The sequence below is a fragment of the Nymphalis io genome, chromosome 5, assembly GCF_905147045.1.
Source record: "Nymphalis io chromosome 5, ilAglIoxx1.1, whole genome shotgun sequence".
Taxonomy (NCBI): Eukaryota; Metazoa; Arthropoda; class Insecta; order Lepidoptera; family Nymphalidae; genus Nymphalis; species Nymphalis io.
Window position 1 is genome coordinate 232,650 of NC_065892.1, and position 25,104 is coordinate 257,753.

A 25,104-nucleotide genomic window follows, 5' to 3' on the forward strand; every position below is an offset into this window, starting at 1 on the left:
AGTACAATTTAATATCTGGCTAATTTATTAGCCCCACTTTCATGATTAGTTTGAGGCAAATATAAATATATTGCTAATATTAATTTTAAAAATATAATTATATAAGAATCTGTTATAACTTCAGTAATGTAAATTTTGAATTTTTTACGAATCCAATAATTATGATAATATAAAGCATGTAATCAATTAGATAAAAACCCGAAGTAAAACCAGGTTAGTTAATAATAATATATTTATAAAAGGACAATTTATTTCTGGTTTCTTCTATAAAAGTCAATAAAGGATTAATAAAACATTTAATGTTTCAAAAGTATCTATTTCATGATATGAAATTATTGATTTTACCATTTTCATTGTCTATGGTATATCTAACTTAAGAGCACTACGTTATCGTCCACTGTACATTTGTACAGTTTCTCGCTGTCGTTTTAAGATTAGTCTTTATCTGTGGGGGAGAAAAAAAGCACGAAACGGCTGTAAAAGATGATTGGTGTAGTTTTTTGATTTATTTCAAAATTAATTTTAAAACGAAAGTACCAATTCGAAATAGTGTCAAAGGTAAAACGAAACTGAAATTTTTAATAATATTACAATTCTTTTTTATTGGAAATTACAAGGTTCAACTGAAGTCTGAGTGCTAACATTTCATTTTGTACGTAATAGAAAGGTGCGTGTTATGTAACCTTGAATCACGGGATTTCAGTATTGATTATTCATCTCTATTTATTAGAAGAAAGTTTTACATAAGGTAGGTACGTGCATTTCATTACATAAAGATTGTAACAGCTTTACCAGTTGCAGAAGATTTAGTCGTAAATGGCACGTACCGTATCGGCGTGTAATTCAAATTGATAAAGATGATAAATATGTTTTGTTAATAAACAATTTTAAAAAAATCGTGAATGAAAATAAAAACTTTAATATTTATTTTTACTTTTAGTTACTTTATTTAACCTAACCTTGAAATTTCTGATGAGCAATTGATAATTTTTTTATTTTATCGTTATTGAATTACTATTTCTGCTATTCGGCTATAGATTTTCCGTCATTATTAAGTTCTTACAATAAAAATATATATAAAGTCTATTGTATACTTTAGTTAGATTGTTTTACTTTTTATCATTATTTTAGGTACAGTTAATATGATTTTTAGTGTATTTTTTATCCAGTGTGCAGAACAAAATATTATACTAACACTCAGCTGTTAATATTAATAATGTGAGGCTCATACCACACACAAATTAATAAGTTCTATTAAAATGAAAATAAATACACTTTCTGATTAAATTTAAATAATTAGGTAATTTAACTTGAAATGAATTATGAAATAATTGTGAAACTATTATAAATAAAAAAAAATCTTAATAAAAGCATATCTAAATGTAGATACAGTGGGAATTCATCATATTTTTTTTAATGTAATTTTAATTACACATATTAATTACCGAATATATTTTAGTATACTTACCGCTTTTATCGGGGATACTTTTTTTAAATTCGAAAGCAAAGGCCAAAACATAAAATACCTTGTCAGTGTGCCAGTTACGTTGACATTGTGATTGTGACAGTAACCTACTTTTCTCGGTTATTCAAAGTGTTATCTTCTATTTTGTACAAAGTTATCATATTTTCTGTTAAGTCTATAATAACAATAAATATTAAGTACCTATTAATTCTAATGTGGTTGGGTTTTTTTACCTTCTTTTTCCACTGAGAATGTCAATATAAATTATGTTTGTAATAAAGTATGCAGGTGGTAACCATGAATATTTTTATCTCTGAATATAAATTACAAAATCAATAGATTTAACAAAGACATTATATAATTTTTTAAAGTATGATTTATGGCACATTCACAAATTCCTGTGTCTTATTATACAATATATGTTACTGTCTATATTTCAATGGAATACATTTTTTTCTAGAACATGTTTGTTAATGGAAATTTTGTTCTTCATGAAAAAGTTTTCATCTTAAATTGAATTGCGGTCAAACTACTGTATTTTTATTTTTTTAAATAATATTCCAAGTGTCTATTACCGTTACCAGTATTTTAGTATTAAACATATTAAACAAATATTACTTCATTACTTCATATTACTACACCATTATAATCAATCAATCTAATAAAAAAGTTTTAAACATATTATTTAATTACAGAATAAATTTAAAAACAAGACCCAAACATGCATCGTGCAAGAGTTATACTTCAGGCTTCAAATAAAATAGGCAATTCAGAGAGATTTGCATCATGGCTTCTCAACAAACCACAGGTTAGTCAATTTCAATACAAGAAATTCAATTCATACAGTAATACTCCATAAGTAATGACAGTGTATCCAAATTAAGTGTTCTAATTTAGTAAGTGCTGAGATTTTATCTGGTGCTTTGTATCATGGTATTGTTTATAAGGGGTTAGACAACTACAGAACAACTGTAGTTATCATAATTTGTAGTAAAACAATATTATGCTATATGCTCAGTTTTATTTGAACAGTTGGTCAAATTTTCTTTGTAATGCATTTGTTTGATATGATCATGTGAATGCAAACATTGCTCTAGAAAAATAAAACATGACACTGAGAAATTATTTAACATGTCTTTATTATATATATTAATAAATAATTATTAATGTCAATACTGATTTCAATATATTTCTAATTATTTCATCATCTGATGCGGGTGTGTTTTCACTTGTAATGTACATAATAAATTCAATTGATATTGTTGTCAGACATAATGTATTTAATATTTATAAGTAAACACATAATAAAATATAAAAATATAGTAATTGAGTTGATCAAGGTTATGGAATCTTAGTCTGGAGAATTAATAATACTTGCATAAAAGAAGTACGCAAGTGGATAGTATTATACAATGAGCAACATTTATTCATGCATAATAAAAAGTCGCAGTACGCAGTCGCATGGTACAGATCATAATCAAAATAAAATGACTTATCTATTTTCATGACATTGCCATTGCAGATTATCAAAAAAATATGATAAATGTTATCTACAAATATTTTTGATTTTATCTGTATACTCCATTGAAGATAAATAGCAGGAGTGGATCCTAGTTTTTTTTTGTCATATAACATTGTAAAGAGAAGTTTATAATATGAAAATTAAAAAAATATATAATTTTATTATTAAGATGATATGATGGGGTAGTGGAAGAGTAGATTTAACTCATATATTTGTGGGTTTCATACACAATGTGTTTTGGGTTAGACTCGTAACAATCAAAACATATACTTTAATATTTGGTAATAGTACTTAAAGTAAATATTAATTAATATAGTATATTTTGACAAAATTAGAAAAAATATTTACTTAAAAGAACATGCTTTATTCATAGTCTGGTAGTGTGTTCATTCTCTTTTTTATTATACCCTACATACTATTAATTATTCCAACAAATATATTATGCAATGCAAGACAAGCCTCTTCTGCAAATTGATAAACTTATCGATAATAAATATAGATAAATTAATATTATGTGTAAATATAAATTACATAAAACATTATTTAGTTTGATATTTGATGTACTTATATATCAAAAAATAATACATGCAACTCGGTCAGTGTGAGAGAAATGTCAAAAGAGCTTCTTTTTTTTCAATGTTACATATAAAACTTGATCTAACTAGACCTTGATCTATACTGAAACCTTACATTAATATGAATATATTATGTAGTATAAGAGTCAAGATGGCCCAGCGTTGAGAAAATGTGAATCTTAGCCCAAGATTGCTGGTTCTAACCTTGTCCAGCACCACTGAATTGTCATATGCTTAATTTGTGATTATAATTTATCTCGTGAGCAAATGTGTCGGTTGAAATTGATGGTGTAAGTCCAAACCTTCACCTCAACAGGTGAGGAGGCCTCAGTCCAGATTTGGGACATATATAGTCTATATACTTAATTTATATAACATATTTCAATATTTTATGACTTTAAATCTTAATAACACTTTATTTGTTGAAAAGGCTGCAGCCGTGACAGTACAGGCCAATCGATTGAAGAGTTCCACGGCGGCGGAACCGTTCCTCAATGGATCGAGCTCGGCGTACGTCGAGACGATGTACAACGCCTGGTTGACGGACCCCAACTCCGTACACGCTGTAAGTTTACAAATAACTATTGCAATACCTATTTAAATAAATATTTTTCACAGTTCTCTAGTAGCTAGCTTAGATAGTTGAAGATCCCGGGGAGCGGAGTTTAATCCGGGATCGGTTATAGTCTGGAGTTAATGAGTTGGTACAAATATATTAGCGTTGTGTGTTCTCCGAGACACGATCGGTGTTTCCGATCGAGTCGAATCATCATCCTATCGGAATATGAGAGTGAGAGAGGTGGGGGGAGTGTTGTGGTTATAGATGTTGCTGATGGTTTCATACCTGAAATACATTCGGGAGAACACCATGATGGCTTGTTTATTTTGTCATGGGGGCAGACCTAGTATCTCAAGTTTTGTTTTATCATAGATAAGATTAAAACAATTGACGCGTTTTTGATAGCATGACATTCAATGATAAAACTACGGAAGCGTATCTTTAACATATATGTCTAGGAATTGAGAGTTGTTGGATAAGTTGCAGCTACAATTGTTATCAATAAATGATTACTGATCGCGGTGTCATTTTCATCCGTTGACGTCTGCAACGTTGCCGGTTATCTTCATTTAATTCAATGACAATCCATTTCCAGTCTATTATAATCCAGTAATATAACGTCAAACCATATAAATAAACTGTTTTATTCCTACTAGAGGATGCGGACCTAACCGAACTTATTGGGTTCCTCGTATTATCATCCTGGAATAACGAATTAGCCGGTGATCTGTGGTGCCCGGGAATTTCAAGTCCCGTGACTCGTCGCCGTCAGTGTAGCGCTTTAACCGTTCCTGTCAGATTGCTGTCCAATCTATGAGAGTGGGGGAATAGAGTGCTAGCTTTGCATGCACTCGTGTAATACATATAACATTAATTTATAAATGGTTTGGTTGGGTCATACAGTAGGGAGAGCATTATTTTTGTTGTTAATGCTTGTATAAATATATTAATTTTAAATACTAATTCTCGTCCAGGTTTCCTGATCTAAATAAATTTTATCTTACTTACGTACCGTATGGACAGTAATTTTCGCATTTATAACATTAGTATGTATATTCTTTAGTTCTAGTACAACAACATTTTGAAGAAAGATTTAACTATAATATGTCAGATTTCGGCGATAGTATTAAAATCTGCCGTCAACACTAAGGCTTAAGATAAATCATAACGTAATGATGGATTCGAGTCTCTCGGCTGTTCCCTTATCATTTTGTTATGATAAATACGTAAAGGATTATCACTATCCATGAATTTATTACTATCTATTTCGCGAATTGAATGTGATTTACAATATAAGTAAGCACGTGTAATGTATTAAAGATGAACTGTGACTGATTTGTATGGAATGAAAACAGCGCCGTCTACAACGTAACAATAATCGGATTTTTTTAAAAAAAAACAACATTTGATTATTCTGAATAAAGTATTGAGTCTTGATCTTTATCGTAATTGTCACATCATCTCCAAAGTACAATGTTTAAATACCGTCGTGACCGTCAAGGCCTTCATGTGAAATTTCCACGCGAGGTCAATTTGCTCGCGAGCTCTAACTCGATCCGTTTAACATTCGGAATTACATAAATCCGCTCCGTGATCGGTTCTATCTGGTCCAAACTGTTTGGTTACTAATATTTGTACATAAAATTTATCTAGTCGTACGTGAAGTTTATATCACGAATATTACCGTTGCTAATATAGTTAAGTTGATTAGAAAATGCAAAAAATATATTTTTATTTTATACATATAATGTTATTTTTGGGAGTAAAATTAAGTCAAATTTTTTTTTCCTTGGAGGTTTGAACAAGCATATTTGCATTGGCATTAAGTATAGCGTGTTACCTTTATTTCGATGTAAACGTAAATTAAATTGAAAAGAACCGGCAACAGAACTCACAACTTTTTTCACCCATCATAATTACATATTTGATATATAGTTTATTCTAATGGCAGAAAGTGTAGGGTAAACAATTCTTAGATTTACATCTTCCATGCGATTTGCTGAAAGCGATGCTATATTATGCATTCTCAAACAATTGCAGATTATCTTTATAATTAACTACAATTCCACTCAACTAGTTCCTATTACTCCGAGTTCTCATATTACATCTAAAGGTCCGATAACTTAGCTGACGTTCGAAACGCTGCTGTTCCACGAATCCATAATGAGTACCATAAGTTATTTTAGATCTGGACCAGTGATGTCGTGTCGAATCCGACATGTATCGTATGAAATTTTGCCACATGACTATTAACCAATCAGTAAGAGAAACAGGGAGAAGCGACGTGGTGGAATATGCTCCAAAATTTAGGTTCAAATAATAGTTGCCTCTATATAATGACGGTCTTATGATGGCTTTTGGTCACGGCGACCATTCTCAACGGCGAATAGCTAACAGCATTACATCGTTCGGGGAGTGTTCGAACACTTGACCATCAGCTATATGTGAACACGGGAACGTAGACACTGTCGACTTCCAAACTTCGGACTGCCACTGAGTTTTTTATGACGGAAAAGCTTGACCCTCGATATTAGGACGTATCTTATAAGGCAGTCACTAGACCAATGAAGCAATATATCTCTTTATAGTATAAAGTATGAGTGCCGTTGGTACTCAGTTAATCGTTTAATACGGGTACAAATCCGCGGTTCGAATATTACGCGCATCTGCTGTTTGTCGTCATTGAATAATATATGATAATTGTAACGATGATTGTTATGTACAATGTCACAATTAACTTTATCATCAGACTTCGCACTCTCACTTCTCGCGGTTAAAGGCGAAACGATAAACACAATTGTATTTTACAAGTATTTATATCAACTTATGTAATTAGTATGTTTATTTTTAATTAGTCTTATCAAATTTCGATTGTCTGGGTATTCAAATACGCAGGCATGTCATAACATTAAACTCAATCGAAATTATAGAAAGATACACCAATGTCACGGATAACGTGTCAATAAACAAGAAGTTTCATAGTTTGCGTTGGATATATTTTATATACCGATATTTATGTGTTTTGCTCTGTACCCAGGAATTGTTAATCTTTATCATAAAAGCAATGTCAAGAGACGGTATATAAAAAATCATTGATTGATTTATCTTTTATGAAATCATTAAATAGTGGCTTAATTATAATAATATGTTTGAATACAATAATATCACTATATACTCGTCTTTTTAATGAATAGTTTCAGTGTTATAACTACTGTTCGCGCATGAGTGGTGTGCGGGCGAAGTCATGTTGTAGTACTCTGTTACCGCTTGGCATTTTTGTAACGCTTATCGTTATTGTACTTCGAGGATACATTGTGGGAGTTACAGTGGACTCTTATGTAAATAATGAGTTAGCACTTTAAGATCTAATGAATATCTTATATATGCATAGTTTTAATACAATAATGCTCGTTAGTTGTACACCTCCGGTCGCTTGGTTGTTTGTTCTCCTGTTTTCTTAAATAAAATATTTAAAAAAACTAAATCGTACACTAGTTATACTCTAGTTTCGAGTTTTTAAAATGTATAAAAATAATGTAATTGTACGAGCATTGTTTTCCCAAATTATACGATAGTTTGTTGGTGATAAAGCTCTTTGTGTATTACAGTAATTAATAATACAAGTATATTAAATGTTCAATGAATAGAGCGCTCGTTGTTTTTCTAGTCGTGGGACGCGTTCTTCCGCAACGCGACTAACGGCGCCCAGCCCGGCGTTGCCTACACGCCTCCGCCGAATCTGGCGCCCTATTCTAAGAACGAAGTGCCGCTGACGTCACTCGTCCCGGCGTCCGGCGGTATGCCCTCTATCGCAGCCGGTAAGTGACTCGTTAAATGTCATGTGCAATGGCAAAAAGGTTTATTGAAAATATTTATTATAAGACTTTATTCAAATTAGAACCAAACTGTTTTGTTTCATTTTATTAAAGCTTTTTTAAATGTAATTATTGTTGGTTCTGTATATTTTGTTATTTTAAAGGAACACATAAATCGCAACAGTACCACACGTATCGATTTTATTAACTTTTCATCCAGTTCTCTTAAACTAAAGTGTACGTAGTACCGCAGTGCGACAAAATATATCTAGCGCTTTTCGCTTCTCTACGTTCGCAGTATAGTTTTATCTTGTACGACGTACTCGTATGTATGACTCAACATTGATACGACATTAAAAATTGTTCATTAAAAAAAAAGTACGTCATACAACTAATTTTTTTACATAACAATTTAAAAATAGATTTTTTTACAAACAAAGTTATCACAAATTAGAATATTGTATATATTATTAAATGTGACCTTTAAAGCTATATCTTAATATTATTAAAAGTTCGATATATATAACGATGATTAATTTATATTTAAAAATATTCTCAATTTATAAAGTTTCCTCGATAATAATAATATAAAATATTTTCCTTAAAATAACAAATTCAAATGACTCGTCGTAAGAGTAAACTACGTCTAGGACTGTACCGGCTGTTTGATTTATACTGACCTATTCATGAGGCATTTGAACGATGACATCAAATTAAAGCCAATAAAATATGTCAAAACAAAAACTTTAAAAAATCAGCTATGATTATTCATACTATGGTTATAACAATGCAATGGAGAATGACCAAAAGTGGTCCAAATACCCACCACTAACGAGACCTATGTTGACTTATAGTGCACTAAAAAAGAGTAACTTTTAGTATGAGACATATGCTCCAAACCTTCTCCTTAAAAGGGAGAGGAGGCCTTAGCCCAGCAGTGGGACATTAACACGCTGTTACAAAAATAATCTGTCGGTAAAAAGTTATGACTATATGGAAAATAATAATAGTTTAGCTTCTTTTTGCTTCACTATTTATTTCAATCCATTTTAATTGTGCACTCTAGGTGGCTACTCTTTATGCCACGCTAATGATGATTCATCGATAGCCCCGCGCTAATTGAAGATATCACCATTTTTATCCCTTTCGCACTTAGCAAATGATGCGCTAGAGCACGAACGCAATCGGTTTTTATCTGATTACTTTTAGTAGTACTAGGTACTTGAAACATGATTTGTGTTTTCTTTCTTCCGGCCCTTAGATTAAAATCTATTTCAGCGAAAACGTTACCCGGGACACCAAGCGGCATGACATAACATGCGTAGTTTAGTTCAAAATGTGCGATGGACAATTATGCTACCAATTTTTCGCATAAAAAGGTCAAAAAACATGACTTTTCATTCAGTTTTAACTTTTTACTTACTGCATATTTTTTGTTGCGGTCTGGTTATGGTGAATCAGTATTTGGAAGACTATTTTATTACATGGGTCTAGTAAGTCCACCGTTTGGACCAAGGTTCGTACATTTTTGGTCATTCTCCTTTGGCTCATTTATGAATCGTGTCTCCACAAAATAAAAAATATTGTTTTATTTTGTCAATACGAGTTGGCGACTTACGCTTTTATCTCAACCTTAAGTTGTCAACAGAAATTCATACAAGTTTGTATAATGAGCGGTGACTTTTTGAAAAAATACACAACACAGTTACGAACTCAAAATTACCATTGTAATTAAGAACATGTCGATATTCTACATATAACAGGCTCCCCCATCAATGAAAAAATCATCGACGACCACCTCGCTGTCCAGGCCATCATCAGAAGTTACCAGGTGAACACTTTTCTAATTTACTTTATATTTTTTATTGTTTGCAAATCTCTTTTACGTGTTGTACCCTACTGTTATTACTTAATATGATGTTTAAGAAACATATATTGATTTTAGAGTCGAAAGAATGGGATAATGTATCATTTTGTTTTGACGATGATTATTTTTCCTAAACGTATTTAAGTTAGTTAATGGCTGTGCGTTTGTGGTGTGCCCCTCATAAGTGATTATGTTAAGATTTTTATCCGTTAAGATAATGGGTAATGCAATTATTTCATTAATTTGATATACATTCTGCAACTGCACGTAGTTTTGGCACCGGGAACACGCTCGTTGTAACCTTTAACACAAGTTTATGTTACTAGTCTATTTATACACTTTTGACACTCAGATTAAGCCGGTATAAAGATACACGCTTTTATGTAGTTATGATGAATAATATCGATATAATATTATGTAATTGTGGAACAATGCAGAAATTAGTATAGCTGTCATAATAACAACCTAAAGGAAAAATATATGCGTGAAAACGTGATAAGCAATTTAGTGATGACGAGATCAGTTAAATTTTTAAGTGACATTACCACACTTATCTGCCAAGAACCGGTCCCTCAATTTATAACTTACGACTGCGGACGAGGCTCAATTGAAGTAGTCGTTTGAGTGTATTGCACTCTCGAAAGAGTTTTGGACGATAAATGTAAGTGCGGAGATAGCGGATAAGTGTGGACAGTGTCGGCTCGTGTGTGGGTCGTGGGCTAACGAGAGGTGGTGGGGGGTGCGTGGCAGGCTCGCGGGCACCTGGCGGCCGACGTGGACCCGCTCGGCATCAAGACGGCCAACCTGCCCGAACTGGGCATGCGCGCGCCGCGCTCCGAGCTCATCATGAGGAAATATTTCAATTTTGGTACGAGGCGTCGCCCAATCGTTCATGGCGTAGCAGTTGTCGAGGACTCCGTTGGCGTGACTAGATCTAGGAAGCATTCACTTGTCGGTCTCTTTCGAGCCCCAGTTTGGGCGCCAACTTTTTGAATCTCTAAAATTTACCTTTTTTCGTTTAAATACATCGTAGCTTTAGTGAGGTTGAATAAAATTAGTATTCCCATAAAAACTTTCTTGTAGTTACGCCAACTGTTTACTACACAATAATAGCTTTACACACATCTCATCTCAGCATAGCAATTACACTGCAGATTGTTATTAACAGTGATCGAGTTTAATATTATAATCGTTTTTGCACAATATGATTTCGATGTACATGCAGCGCCTCTGCTTATTAAAATCCGTTTAGTACAGTTAATTATTATTGGTGAACTGTATATAGCATGTGAGAATATTCGCAGCACAGTTTAAAATTTGGTTTGCAGCAGAATGACAGTTTAAATGTGTAATTTTAAATTAATTATCAAGCTTTAAATAAATTAACAAAAATTAATGCTTCGTTACGTAATATACGTGTTATAGGAGTTCTATTAACTAACTAATTTGACCGTTCTACAATTAAATTGCTAGTCTCAATATTTTTATTATTCATAAAACTCGAAAGATTTTTAATAAAATTATTTAGCTTATTGGTACTTTGTGGGGGTTTATTCTAGCGGCTTCTATGTATTGTACTTTGTATTTATATTTAATATCGTATTGCAGTTAAAACAATTATACCGTTTATGTTTTTATTTCAGCCTCATTTAGTTTACTAAAATTTTCATCGCGATTGATATAACACCCGGACTCTTATTATGAAAGATTAACATTAACCTAGTATATACCTAATAATTATAATTACCATATAGTGCGTAGGTTTTATGGGATAAAGATGATTCGAAGCCACCACTACCTCAGTCGCACGTATGTATGTACCATACCGTGCACCTCGATCACATGGACGTGACAGAACACGAGAGAGAAATAGAAAAAGGTAACCTCACACGAGGCGACAACGAACACGAGGTCGGGGGCTGAGGTGTAGTGGACGAGAGGTCGAGTCGCTGAGAGTGAAGGTTTGCTTTGGCCGGTAGTCGCGCGGGCACCTCGCGGCGCGGCTCGACCCGCTCGGCATCTCCACGGGCGACCCGGCGGCCAGCGCGCACTGGCACGGCGGCCTGCGGGCCTTCGCCGGCGAGGTGGTCATTAGGCAACACGTGCGATTCGGTATGCCCACGACTATTGCGCTTCTCGGGACTGGCTTGCTGGTAGCCCTGCACCGCGGCCGCACTCGCCGTCTCCTTATGAATATTATGGCCCAGTTAGTCGATTCGATGCGAAGCTTTTTAAATTTAAGGCCTTCCGAGGCGAGCTGGAATTGCCAATTGCCTGGAAATGCCTGATGGGTAGGTGGTCACCGCTTCAGAGACATTAATGCTGTAAGAAATACTAAGTATTCCTTACGTCTTTACTATCATTGCACCGTCAACCATGGGATGGGTCGCCATCCACTAAGATGATATGTCCCTTGTGCTTCTAATTGTACTCGCTCATTCGCCCTTTAAACCAGATACAGCTATTCAGATTATTGATGTTCGATTCATTGGTTATTGGGGGATAAATATTTAGACTGGCTGGCAAAAAGCACATCGTACTAGTATTCCATCGTCTTTGCACTTTAAGCTTGTAACTAAAGTAATTCATTGTACAATCGGTGATAAATTAATGGTTGGATTTCTTGTAAGATTTGTTTAAATTGGTTTGGGGTATTGTCGTTTTAGTGACAATCTTTAATAAGTAGTAACTTATAAATGGAATGTCGTCGAAGTTTCTGGAACTGTTCATTTAAAAAGTTCGGTAGTTTTGGTCGTTAGTGTTTTAGTAAGACGCTTTTACAATGGTGCGCGGGTTTTACTTCAACGTATGAAGTATATTATTTCGGTGTTGGTTAATTATTCTCCTCCTCTGGATATCTTTTATAGAATAAGACATATATGACTAATCGGCTTTATATGTACATTATTTGGCATTATATAAGCTTACATACGAGGTATCTTATTTGTTTGTTATCTTTCAACATTTATTTGTCGTTATGGCAAACTACCAAGACATTTTGCGTCGCAAAAAGTATCCATAACGATACGTTAAAAAATAGAAAGATGCGCCTAAACGCTGGGGTACGCTAATACGAAAACAAAATATTTACAACCCACTTAAAAAAATGTTTTAAAGTAAATTAAATGTAACTATTATTGTTTTGCCACCAGTAACCAAAAGCTTAGTTGTAATTTCAACTCAATCCTCAACGTATTGTGACACTTGTTTAAAAGTAACGTTATTATAACTAAGACATTTAATTAAATTGCATTAAAAAAATCTTTACCGATTTAAAAATATGGAAGTTCTCGATTCGGCTTGTTTTCTTTTAACAATTATATATTTGTTATTTATTAATCTTCATGTAAGTTTATTATTAATGGTTAATTTGAGACTAGCTTTTTGACGTTCGGTCTTTATACTAAAACATATTGTTATTCTGTGGCTCTGTCTTCGCTTTATAGTCTGTAATATTAATTCAACAGATACGAAGAGTATTATATAGTTGTGAACAACACGCCGTCGGCGATCATATTCCTTTACTAGAATATTTCTTTGTATACAGATAACATTGGTATTAATTGCTATAATTAATTTATGGTATTTGTAATGAGGAAAAGAGTACGTAGTATTACTTATCTCTCACAAGAGATCGCTGCCAGAAATCGTAGACATGAAGTTATTTACATAACATGTTATACAGGTACATGTATGTGCTGCATAAATGCATAGTTAAGCAGGTACATTTATGTACAATTACTGAGATTGGTTAATTGTTTCATTGTATATCACGATGAGTAATAAATTCATTACTCATTTATTATCGTGTTTATATTAGAAGGACCAGCTAGTTAATGTCCCACCGCTGGACAAAAGCTTCGGCTCCGGAGAAGGTTAGGAGCTGATTCCACCATTCGGTTTTAACGTGGATCGGTTAATACACATGTGACAGATGAATGTTTTCTCACGATGTTTTTTTTTTCTCCGCCGAGCACGAGATTAAGATTGATTTGAACCCACAATCTTCGATTAAGATTCACTTGTTCGAGCCACTGGGCTATAACGACCGTTCGAGTGTTTATATTAATAAAGTTGTTATGACAATAGTTTACTGAAAAATTACACGGATTGCAATTGAAAGTGTAGAATATGAACATGCTGACATTTGTAAATATGCACATTTGCCTTTATATATTGTAAAGACAAGGACATATACATTTCGATATAGACATATATCTATTATTTAATTCACGCATAGGTGTTAATTGTAAACAATATCAATAATTCATTTATTGCTATCTCGTAACTAGAATTATATCAGATTTCACTGTAAGCGTTTTAAATATAGACGTAGCAATTACAGCGTATCGTATGTAATTTTATTATTTATTAATAACCCGATAACGGTGTTTCGATTTTAGTTCTCTTGTATGTATGTATGTATGTTCATTATATTCTATTTAGTTACTAACGGCCTCACTTATAAACGTTGCTTAGCGAGAGATGAGTTGAACAATACTGTTATTATAATATCTCCTTCTCTCGAATGTCAAATCGATAATGACAGAAAGAGATGAATCAGTGTTTAACTAAACAACCTCTAAGCGACATTTGTAAGTAAGGTAAGTTTTCAGTCATATTTTACGTGGTAGTTTTCGCGTGGTAGAGGGTCATTACTATAATTATATATAAATAATATATAATATTATATCTTTATGTAGTCGGATTTTAGTGATTTCTTTATAAATATGAACGTATATGTTTCAAAATGTAGTTTTCTTGTTTAATTTATTTATGTTATGATGTTTATAATATCGTAACTTATTGTTCGTTGAGCACAACATTAACCGCAATCACTTTGTAGCACTCGATAGTGTTCGTCGTGTTCACACGAATCGTTGCAACATTGTTGAGTAATGAAAGTTGTAGACACCGTATTTATTATTTCACATTTTTAGTTTCTAAGTAATTCAATGTAAAAGTAGATAGATACTTAGATTATAATTTATAATTTTAGGAAGAAGGACTCCATTTTTCAGTCATAATTATATTTAATTAATATTTCATATAATGATTATATATTTTTTTGATAATGCTATGTATATTTATATAATGTATTTTTAGTTTAATCTTACTTTACGCTTTTTATCTATGATTTTAAAATAACTACTTAACCGAGGGTTACGCAGTTCTTTTGGCATACCTTCTTAACAAATAAAAAACTAAAAACAGATCCGAGGACACCATATAGCGAAACTCGACCCGTTGGATATAGCAAACTACAAATTACCGGCCGGTAAAAATCCTCGGGAGGTCATTCACAACAGCTACAGGTTCGGTAAGGAGACCGCACACCCTGGCCGCTCGACGTAGCCGAACGGGTAGTTATGGCGACGTAGTAAAACGAAATACAAGCGATCAGCTACGAAATTATACAAAAGAAATATAATATTTTTACATTTTATTTGCATTTTTTTATGATATTATATTTTTTGTTCGTTATTTACGAGACTACGCCATAACTACAGTCGAAGTGTCGTAAAGCACAAGTCCTCGGCGCGCACTTTACTCTCACTTTTCCATATCTGCATGTTCACGTTGTCTAAATATAATAGCCGGAATGTTTATAACGTGCATGACCGCATACGATATATGCATGTTCATATATTATGTATTATTGATATGTAAACACATATTGTATTATATATTTATATCCACCGATACTCATACATTGTTGGAGTTAAAGAAAAGATTGGGGTGACCTTCAATGATAAATTTACATCACCGATCCTGGATCGCAGCCAATAGCATATTTCGACACGCATCGTGCATCTGTACCGTAGGAATGAAAAAAATGCCTAATTAATTTGGCCGATGTTATGTAGGGTCAACATAATACGTGTGCATATTTCATTATGATATGTTTATTATTATTAATTCGAAAACTTAGACCACGGCTTGATATTCTCGCTGGTTTGGGATGGTTCGTTAGGAAAATTGTGTAGATATGTAATATCTGGATGTCACGGTCGGTTTCATGCCATTGAATGTATGACGCTAGTAAAGGGATATGATAGTAACATTGCAATTTGCTTTTTTATGTGCTTATCCTTGTATGTAGATTTTTTAAATTTTTAATTGAAGTAATTTTTTTAACTTTTAATTGGTGATATTTCTTGCCTGAGTAATATTTCCAATCGTTATCCGGACATTCGTATTCTTATAAAACACTTGTACTTTTAGATGAAGCCGATATGGATAGGGTGTTCAAGTTACCCTCCACCACGTTTATTGGTGAAAAGGAGAAAGCATTACCCCTGAGGTGAATATTAAATTGTTAATTAAATCTTTTATAGCCGTAGCAATGTGATATTTCTGTATACCCGTAAGACGGGTGAGTGAGCTAGTTGCATCTACAGGATTAAGGGACATCATGTCTTACACCTGATGTTGCTTCGATGCCCATTGCTCGATTGCCTTTATAAAATAAATATACATATTTTTTTATTCCCGTGTATTTAGTAATGTAGACAGACCACTTTGTACAGTAACAGTAACAGCCTGTTAATGTCCCACTGCTGGGCTAAGGCCTCCTCTCCCTTTTGAGGAGAAGGTTTGGAGCTTATTCCACCACGCTGCTCCAATGCGGGTTGGTAGAATACACATGTGGCAGAATTTCAATGAAATTGGACACATTCAGGTTTCCTCACGATGTTTTCCTTCACCGTTAAGCACGACATGTATTATAAACACAAATTACTTACCACCATTATAATTATAGACCACTTTGTATACAAACAATAATAATTACTATTTTCATTTGCAGTTAACTAGCGTTTCTTTGCTATCTAAAGTTTCGGCCTCAGTTTTGAATTACCTCTATGGTTTTTCTCAACATAAATGATCTTGAATAACGAAACAGCGATAAGAATTGGGCTCCAATTGCAAACGTGAATAACTTATGTTTTAATTAACATTGTTTTTTAATGTTTATATTTTAGAGAGATCCTGAATCGTCTCGAAGAGGCGTACTGCAATAACATTGGTATAGAGTTCATGTTCATTAATTCTCTGGAGCAATGTAACTGGATCAGACAGCGAATGGAACCCCCTAACGTGACCAAGATGAGCCCCGACCAGAAGAGATTGATACTTGCTCGTCTCACGAGATCTACTGGGTGAGTACAACTAATGTGGAATGCATACTTCTTATTAAAAGAACCATTTAAAAATAAAGTGCAGTAGTGGCCTTCAAATGTCCCACTGCTGGGTGCCGTGAGAAGTATTTTCTTCTTAGAAAGGAATCTTTTATGCTTATTCCACAATACTTCTTCACAGCAAATTGATGGACAAAAATGTAGCAGAATTGTATCAGATATAAGCAGAATAATGGATTCGGGCAAGATCCACTTATTCTGTCAAGTGGGCTGTCGTGTCTCGTATTTAAAATAATGTATCTAATGTAGTAATTACAGATGTCTACATGTAGTAGTTTTTAGTTCAATAGAAATGAAAGGAATATATATTATAAATAAATAAAAGAGAAATAATAAATAGGGAAGTGCTTAAATTGTAGATAAAAATATATGTCTGTTTATTGCAATTCAGTTGGAAGTAATCTTATCTAATACAATACCAGCGATGATAAAGTTTTATTTCATTGACATTGCTGTGATTGATAACTCTCTCTATGTCTTATCCAAGTTGATCCCGCTTTCACACAGATTTAAACTGAATAATAAGAAAACTAATTTGAAAATTAAATCTGACTGAAAGTCTTAACCAGCTCGACAATGTTTGTAACATGCTCTGGAAACTAGATTCAGGATGTCAGGATTCCTGCTTCTAAAACAAACTTTGTGCTTATTTAACTTTACACTTAGAATAAATTTGACATTACAGTAGATAACACTTAAATAAATGTTTTAATCCTCGATAGATTCGAGAACTTCCTTGCAAAGAAATGGTCGTCCGAGAAGCGTTTCGGCTTAGAGGGCTGCGAGATCTTGATTCCTGCCATGAAACAAGTCATCGACACGTCCACGCGACTCGGCGTCGAGTCCATCATCATGGGAATGCCCCACAGGGGTCGGTATTATACACTCAATGTCATGGTTATGTTTCTAATGTTTATTGTTTGGTCATTTATAGGTGGCTTTTAGAGTAGGTACTTATTATAATTTACTTATTACACTTTGTTATATATTTATTTAATTTTGTTAGAGATTTTTACATAAGAAACTACTAAAAAAACGTAATATAAAATTAAAATATGTACAGAGTAATGCTAAATCATTCGAAAGTCAACACAATTTGTTATCGATTTAACAGTAGAATCAGGAGGTACTGCAATAAACCTCGCTCCACCTTCCAGGTCGCCTGAACGTGCTGGCCAACGTGTGCCGCAAGCCGCTGCACCAGCTGTTCACGCAGTTCGCCGGGCTCGAGGCCGAGGACGACGTGAGTAGCCGCCGGTCGGTCGCGCCCGCAGTGCGCGTAGAGGGTAACGCGTGTGTGCTCGCAGGGCTCCGGCGACGTGAAGTACCACCTGGGCACGTACATCGAGCGCCTCAACCGCGTGACCAACAAGAACATCCGGCTGGCCGTGTGCGCCAACCCGTCGCACCTGGAGGCCGTCGACCCCGTGGTGCAGGGCAAGACGCGCGCCGAGCAGTTCTACCGCGGCGACAACGAGGGCAAGAAGGTCATGTCCATCCTGCTGCACGGGGACGCCGCCTTCGCGGGCCAGGGCGTCGTGTTCGAGACCATGCACCTGTCCGACCTGCCCGCCTACACCACGCACGGCACGGTGCACATCGTGGTCAACAACCAGATCGGCTTCACCACCGACCCGCGCCACAGCCGCTCGTCCGCCTACTGCACGGACGTGGCGCGCGTGGTCAACGCCCCCATCTTCCACGTGAACGGCGACAGCCCCGAGGCCGTCATGCACGTGTGCAACGTGGCCGCCGAGTGGCGCGCCACCTTCCACAAGGACGTGGTCATCGACATCGTCAGCTACCGCCGCAACGGCCACAACGAGGTGGACGAGCCCATGTTCACGCAGCCGCTCATGTACCAGAAGATTCGCAACACCAAGCCCGTGCTGGAGATCTACGCCGACCGCCTCATCGCGGAGGGCGTGGTCACCGCCGAGGAGGTCAAGGACGTCAAGGACAAATACGAGAAGATCTGCGAGGACGCCTACAACCAGGCCAAGCAGGAGACGCACATCAAGTACAAGGACTGGCTCGACTCGCCCTGGTCCGGCTTCTTCGAGGGCAAGGACCCGCTCAAGGTTATTGGAGTGCTTTGACTGCTATTACTAGTACCGGCTCCTATATCCAAATGTATAATGAGCGACTTCGTTCCCAGATGTCCCCCACTGGCGTGGTCGAGGAGACGCTGGTCCACATCGGCAAGCGCTTCTCGTCGCCACCCCCTAACGCGGCCGAGTTCGAGATCCACAAGGGCTTGCTGCGTATCCTCAAAGCTCGCATGGAAATGGTCGAGAATCGTACCGTGGACTGGGCCCTGGCCGAGGCTATGGCGTTCGGGTCGCTCCTGAAGGAGGGCATCCACGTGCGTCTGTCCGGAGAGGACGTCGAAAGAGGAACTTTCTCACACAGGTAGTATATTTCCATTACCTGTTTAAATGTATGTAAGAAAGGCAGTCGAATAAACGGGCAATTAGATACCGATTAGAATCTCGTGCCCGTAATGTATCATTGCAAATATATAGTGTATTTAATATCTTTCTTTGCCGATTGGCGTGGTTGGTAGATGACCTGCCTGTCACGTCGACAGGATAGCCATTTGTGTGCATGAACATGTCTGTTTGTCCTGAGTCTGGGTGTAATTGTCTATATAAGTATGTATTTACAAAAGAAAAGTAATATATGGAGTATATCAGTTGTCTGGTTTCCATAGAACAAGCTCTGCTAAATTTGGGATCAGATTCAGGCCGTGTGTGAGTAATGTCCCAGGATATTATTAATATTATTTCTCGTCTCTGCCGCAGGCATCACGTGCTCCACCACCAGAAGGTGGACAAGGCGACGTACTGCCCGCTGGCGCACCTGTACCCCGACCAGGCCCCGTACACCGTGTGCAACAGCTCGCTGTCGGAGTACGGTACGTGTGCGCGTGTGCGTGCGTGCGTGCGCGTGTGCGGGCGCGGAGTACAGCTGGCGTGTTGCAGGCGTGCTGGGCTTCGAGGTGGGCTACTCGGTGACCAACCCCAACGCGCTGGTGCTGTGGGAGGCGCAGTTCGGCGACTTCAACAACGTGGCGCAGTGCATCATCGACCAGTTCATCTCCAGCGGGCAGGCCAAGTGGGTGCGCCAGTCCGGCATCGTGCTGCTGCAGCCGCACGGCATGGAGGGCATGGTAACTGACTTCGTCATCTTTTCCGGAAATTGGGCTATATATTCATATTTTATAATTACTATTTCGTACTCAAATGGAACTTTTGAGGTATTAGTGTGGTCTACCTGACCAAATCATAAGAAATCTGTCGATTAAATGCATTACTTAATCGTCTTTAATTTGACTTAAATCCGAATGGTCATTGGTCGATGCGTTCAGACTGAATTCAAATGAGTCACTTTGCCTTTTGAACTTCGATCACGTTATAAAGAACTGGAGGATAGCGAAAAGAAGCGAGTACTGATGTGTTGTGCGTGTTGCGACAGGGGCCCGAACACTCGTCGGCGCGCCTGGAGCGCTTCCTGCAGATGAGCTCCGACGACCCAGACTACATGCCGCCCGAGAGCCCCGACTACGAGGGTACGTATCTGCCGACCGCTCCCCCTCCCGTGCCGCGCGCCGCTAACCGTGTCCGCCCGCAGTGCGCCAGCTGCACGACTGCAACTGGGTGGTGGCCAACTGCTCAACGCCCGCGTCGCTGTTCCACATCCTGCGGCGCCAGATCGCGCTGCCCTTCCGCAAGCCGCTCATCCTCATGACGCCCAAGTCGCTGCTGCGCCACCCCGAGTGCAAGTCGTCCTTCGACGAGATGCGCGACGGAACGTCTTTCAAGAGGTGGGTGCCGGAGGAGGAAATAATTTTTGAAACGGCTCGCTGTGAATACGTGATGACGATAACCGAGTGTCGCGCAGACTGATCCCGGAGGCGGGCCCGGCGGCCGACAACGCGGCGCAGGTGCGCAAGGTGGCGTTCTGCTCGGGCCGCGTGTACTACGACCTGCTCAAGCACCGCCGCGACCGCGGCCTCGAGAAGGACATCGCCATCGTCAGGTGAGTCGTTGTTTATTATGCGCCTCTTGGCTGTATACAGGTTTACCTTTGCCTGGGAATTAATTCAATGAATTTTCTATGTTCAAACGCTAGATGTCGTCTTCTGTGTCATGCGTTTTTTCTGGAACGAATGAATTGTTCGAGTTAAACTAGACGTATCTTGTTTTGATATTTTATTATATAGTACCGTGGACATTTATACTTATTTTTGCTCGTGTCGTCCCGTAGATTGGAGCAAATCTCGCCGTTCCCGTATGACCTGATCAAGGCGGAGATCGCCAAGTACCCGAACGCGCAGCTGGTGTGGAGCCAGGAGGAGCACAAGAACATGGGCGCCTGGAGCTACGTCGAGCCGCGCTTCCGCACGCTGCTGCAGAACCAGAAGCAGATCAGGTCTCACTCTCAATCTCTTTCAGTCAAACACAATGAATTCCACTCCCTCTCGGCCGATCCCGCAGTGCGAGCAGGAATCGTAGATCGTAACCGTTTTGACATTACGTGCGCTACCGCTACCCGCTCGAATGAATATCAGGCAGTCTTTCGTTAGGAAATTAAAATTGTCCGAGTTGTACTACCTTTGAACGACATTCACGTAACGCAAAAATAACTGATTGAATTCGAACCGGTAGTTCCCGAGATGAGCGCGCTTAACTACAAATTCGCCAAGTTTATAATATATAAATAATAATTAAATGTAATTTTGAAGCGTAACGAAGTTCACTGAGTAGCGTTTAGCTACACACGTGTGTTTGTATACGCGACAGACCGCGAACACAAAAGGTGCGGCGCGACGTCTGGAACCGGCGACTAGGATTGTGATCTATATACATGCACTTGTTGAACGTTCAAGCATTGTTCCGTGAAAACGTATCGTTTATTTAAAATTAAAAACATTCGCTAATAGCCGTTTCAAAAACGTTTAATATACTTTATATCGCTTTTTTTAAAATATTCAAGTAGTTTTAAATTAAAATAGCAACTTCAAAAATTGGTAGAGTCGGTTATGATTATGATATTTATTAATTTTATTTTTCGATAATGATTGTTCAATTAATTAAAAAAAATAATTATAATCATTTAAGTGTCAAATGGCCTTACCGTGGCTTAGCTGGCCAGCTTAGTTAATAACAAGTTATTTAACAACGATGACTGCAAGAGGAGGAAGTTGTACCGCGCATGCTCAAAATCTGTTGAATTATAAAATAAGTAATACATCAAACGCCAACACGCCGAGCCAGAAGATACAAAATATCTCCTACAGCTGCCATTTGATACGAGCTTCATTTTCTCGTTTTTTATGTTACGCTGCACGTACTCCGCATACTATAACCTCACCAGAACATAAAGATATAACCCGCCACTTTAGTTCGCAAGTGCACATGCGCGCGCGATAACATAGCTCGCAGTTGACGGCGGTCACGCTAGCGAGCCCATCGCACGTCCCCTCCGCCGGGGGGCCCGTCGCACGGCGAGCGCCAGCCGCCGCCCGTAACCGTCGGCCGTTGGTTGCAGGCCTCGGGCGCCGTCGCAATCGCTCGGTTGGTTCAGGCGGCTGCTCGGGCGCGCCGGCGGCCCCGCCCCCGCCGCCCCCGCCGCCCCCGCCCGCGCCCCGCGCCCCGTTAGGTGAGAGCGGCGCTGCGGGCGGCGGGCGCCTCGGAGATTTATCTTCTACACTCACACAACGGAACACGCACACGCGGATTGGCAGGAGTCGAGATTGATCGGGTGGCTATCATATTTCTCCAGAAAAATGCGTCCTAAACGTTGTCGCCGCAATATTTTGGACGAGATTATTTGAACAGTACTCGACCCGCGCCGCGCCCCCGCCGCTCCGCAGCCGCCGTCGCTTATAATGTGATCCTCGTTCCTCATCTCACACCTCGTCTATCGTTTTACTCGCTAAGTTTTTTTATTACTCAAAAGATATATTCATTAGGGATATTTGTTTTTATTTTTTTATTTTATTGGTATAAATATTGATTAAGGTTACATGTATCAACTCTGTCAAGTATATATAAAACGGTGCGGATATCAAATGTATCGTCGTGTTCTCGTTTACATTTGTCGGGTTTCAATTTCTTCCTCAGTTTGTGATTAAATATTGTTTCATAATTTATTTACTGGTTACATATTTCGTTGCTATCGGCACAGCGGCCTCATTTCCTATGTGAGGTACGACTGCAAGCTATGTTATGTTATGTTCGATGTTGCCCTGAGTCGTCATCGGCCTCGCCTTAGCTAACGGTAGCGGTGGTCGTAACGGTGGGTGTGTTGCAGCTACAACGGTCGCGCGACGGCAGCTTCGCCCGCCACCGGCTCGAAGGCGGCGCACACCAAGGAGCTGAAGAACCTGCTCGACGAGTTCTGCGTGTTATAAACGACTCCAACTAATGTTTTTTACGAAACACAGTCGTCGCCGAATTTCACCTCGTCTAGCGTTAATTTCCGATCGTCGCTTACAAATTTATAAAATGCTATATCGACGTTTAACTTTGGCCTGGAATAAATAAACGTATATATTTTTTTATTTTCGTTGTAAATGTCAGTATTTTAAAACAATTCTCTTTATTATTAGTTAGAGCAATTAGATAAATTCTAATTTATTTATTCGTTGTAGCATAATGCGGTCGGTAGGCACTATTTATTTTAAATGTTACAACAATATGTTATTTTGTGGTGTCGCTCTCGCGGAGCCGGAGTTGTAAATAGATCCGAACATTTAATTTGTAGATATACGCCGTGTACTATCGATATGTATCGAGTATCGATAGCGGGTCCCGTCTCCTTCCTGGTCCAAGACGAGGAGCCGCGAGACGACCCGATATTTATTAAATATTGATAATTATAAATAAACGAGTAGTTTAAATATCTTTAAAGTATTCGAATACACAGTAGTATAGAAGTACCGGCACAGTCGACAGATATTTGAATGGATATTATTCGTGATTAATTGTTAGTTATACTCGGAGCTGGCGACGCCGGCGTAGTTTAGTTTCGTAGTTACCACTCGTAAGGACTAACGCCAAACACCACCGCACGACCACGTTGTACGTGTAGTGTGCGGTTAGCGGTCGAACTGTCGCTTACGTCTTATTTGTAGTTCGATCCGAAGATTTGTAAGTCGCATGTGTTATGCACTACTGTGCTGTTGTTAAAATAATCTTGATCTTATATTTTTGAACTCGCCCAGGAGTGGTTGTTGGGTAAGCGTGATAGGGAATGAAGAATGTTGCGTGTCAGGGACAGGTTTGGCAGGCAGCCTGGGCTATTTATTGCTACGTTAATTTGATTTAGTTACTTTACAATAAATATATATTCAGTAAACATGGATGCCTTTTATTTATTAAAAACCGTCTACTATTACACATAATAAAAGTAAGTAACGTAACAGCATGTGAATATTCCACTGCTGGGCTATCCCTTTTTGAGGGGAAGGTTTGGAGCTTATTCCACCATGCTGCTCCATTGCGGGTTGGTGGAATACACATGTGGCAGAATTTCAGTTAAATTAGACACGTACAGGTTTTTCCTCACAATGTTTTCCTTCACCGTCAAGCACGAGATGAATTATAATTGCTTGCCCGGGTTGGGCCATCTCGGCTGTTAAATAAAAGTAACATTATAAATATACTTTATGTATATGCTTACAACAACCAACATCTTTGTGCCTCGTTGGTCTAGTGGCTGGTGTACAATGCTGCGGATCCTAAAGTTTCGGGTTCGAACCCCAAGTTGGGCCAGTGAAAGGATATTGGGTTCCTCTGTCAAGGAATTCTCAGCAACATATAGTTCGAAGTTGGCATTTGATGGTGCAGCCTCGGAGAGCAGGTAAAGCCTGTGAGTCTTGCGCCTGAACTTTCATCGGACAGTTAAGTAAATAGTAATAAGAGTAAGCGAATAGAGAAAGTACTTATTTTGTACTATAATATGATGTCCTGCGCAGTTGGTATAAGCACTATAAGACTGACTATCGATTGTTGTGATTTGCCACACTATCAGTTTTTTTTTATAAAATATGAAGGCGGATGTGCTGATGGGCTACCTGATCGTATCTGGTCATC

The 25,104-nt window shown here is 37.7% G+C and overlaps 1 protein-coding gene across 7 annotated transcripts; it reads left to right on the top strand.

Annotated features, from left to right (window-relative positions):
* The first annotated feature begins 391 nt into the window (after nucleotides 1–391).
* Nucleotides 392–24,369, top strand: LOC126768781 (2-oxoglutarate dehydrogenase complex component E1). Of its 7 annotated transcripts, none has more exons than XM_050487093.1 (20): nucleotides 406–748; nucleotides 2,161–2,273; nucleotides 3,993–4,127; nucleotides 7,789–7,939; nucleotides 9,700–9,767; nucleotides 11,783–11,890; nucleotides 15,018–15,123; nucleotides 16,029–16,107; nucleotides 16,787–16,963; nucleotides 17,725–17,873; nucleotides 18,160–18,245; nucleotides 18,310–19,083; nucleotides 19,161–19,414; nucleotides 19,807–19,919; nucleotides 19,987–20,174; nucleotides 20,480–20,573; nucleotides 20,636–20,828; nucleotides 20,906–21,043; nucleotides 21,272–21,436; nucleotides 23,321–24,369. In XM_050487093.1, the coding sequence occupies exons 2-20, from the start codon at nucleotides 2,187–2,189 to the stop codon at nucleotides 23,418–23,420; spliced, it is 3,165 nt and encodes a 1,054-aa protein (XP_050343050.1). In that variant the 5' UTR covers nucleotides 406–748; nucleotides 2,161–2,186; the 3' UTR covers nucleotides 23,421–24,369. The 7 variants fall into 7 exon arrangements, with proteins under 7 accessions (XP_050343044.1, XP_050343050.1, XP_050343047.1 ...); XM_050487090.1 differs by lacking the exon at nucleotides 15,018–15,123 and having other exon boundaries at nucleotides 406–558; nucleotides 664–748; nucleotides 11,783–11,915; XM_050487087.1 differs by lacking the exon at nucleotides 15,018–15,123 and having other exon boundaries at nucleotides 392–558; nucleotides 11,783–11,915.
* The last annotated feature ends 735 nt before the right edge of the window (nucleotides 24,370–25,104 follow it).

Bases quoted from the DNA above. Each gene is read 5' to 3' on its own strand.
- LOC126768781 (XM_050487093.1), top strand. From the start codon at position 2,187: ATGCATCGTGCAAGAGTTATACTTCAGGCTTCAAATAAAATAGGCAAT. The intron at 7,940-9,699 runs GTAAGTGACTCG...TACATATAACAG, and splicing joins TATGCCCTCTATCGCAGCCG to GCTCCCCCATCAATGAAAAA. The intron at 20,175-20,479 runs GTAACTGACTTC...GTGTTGCGACAG, and splicing joins CGCACGGCATGGAGGGCATG to GGGCCCGAACACTCGTCGGC.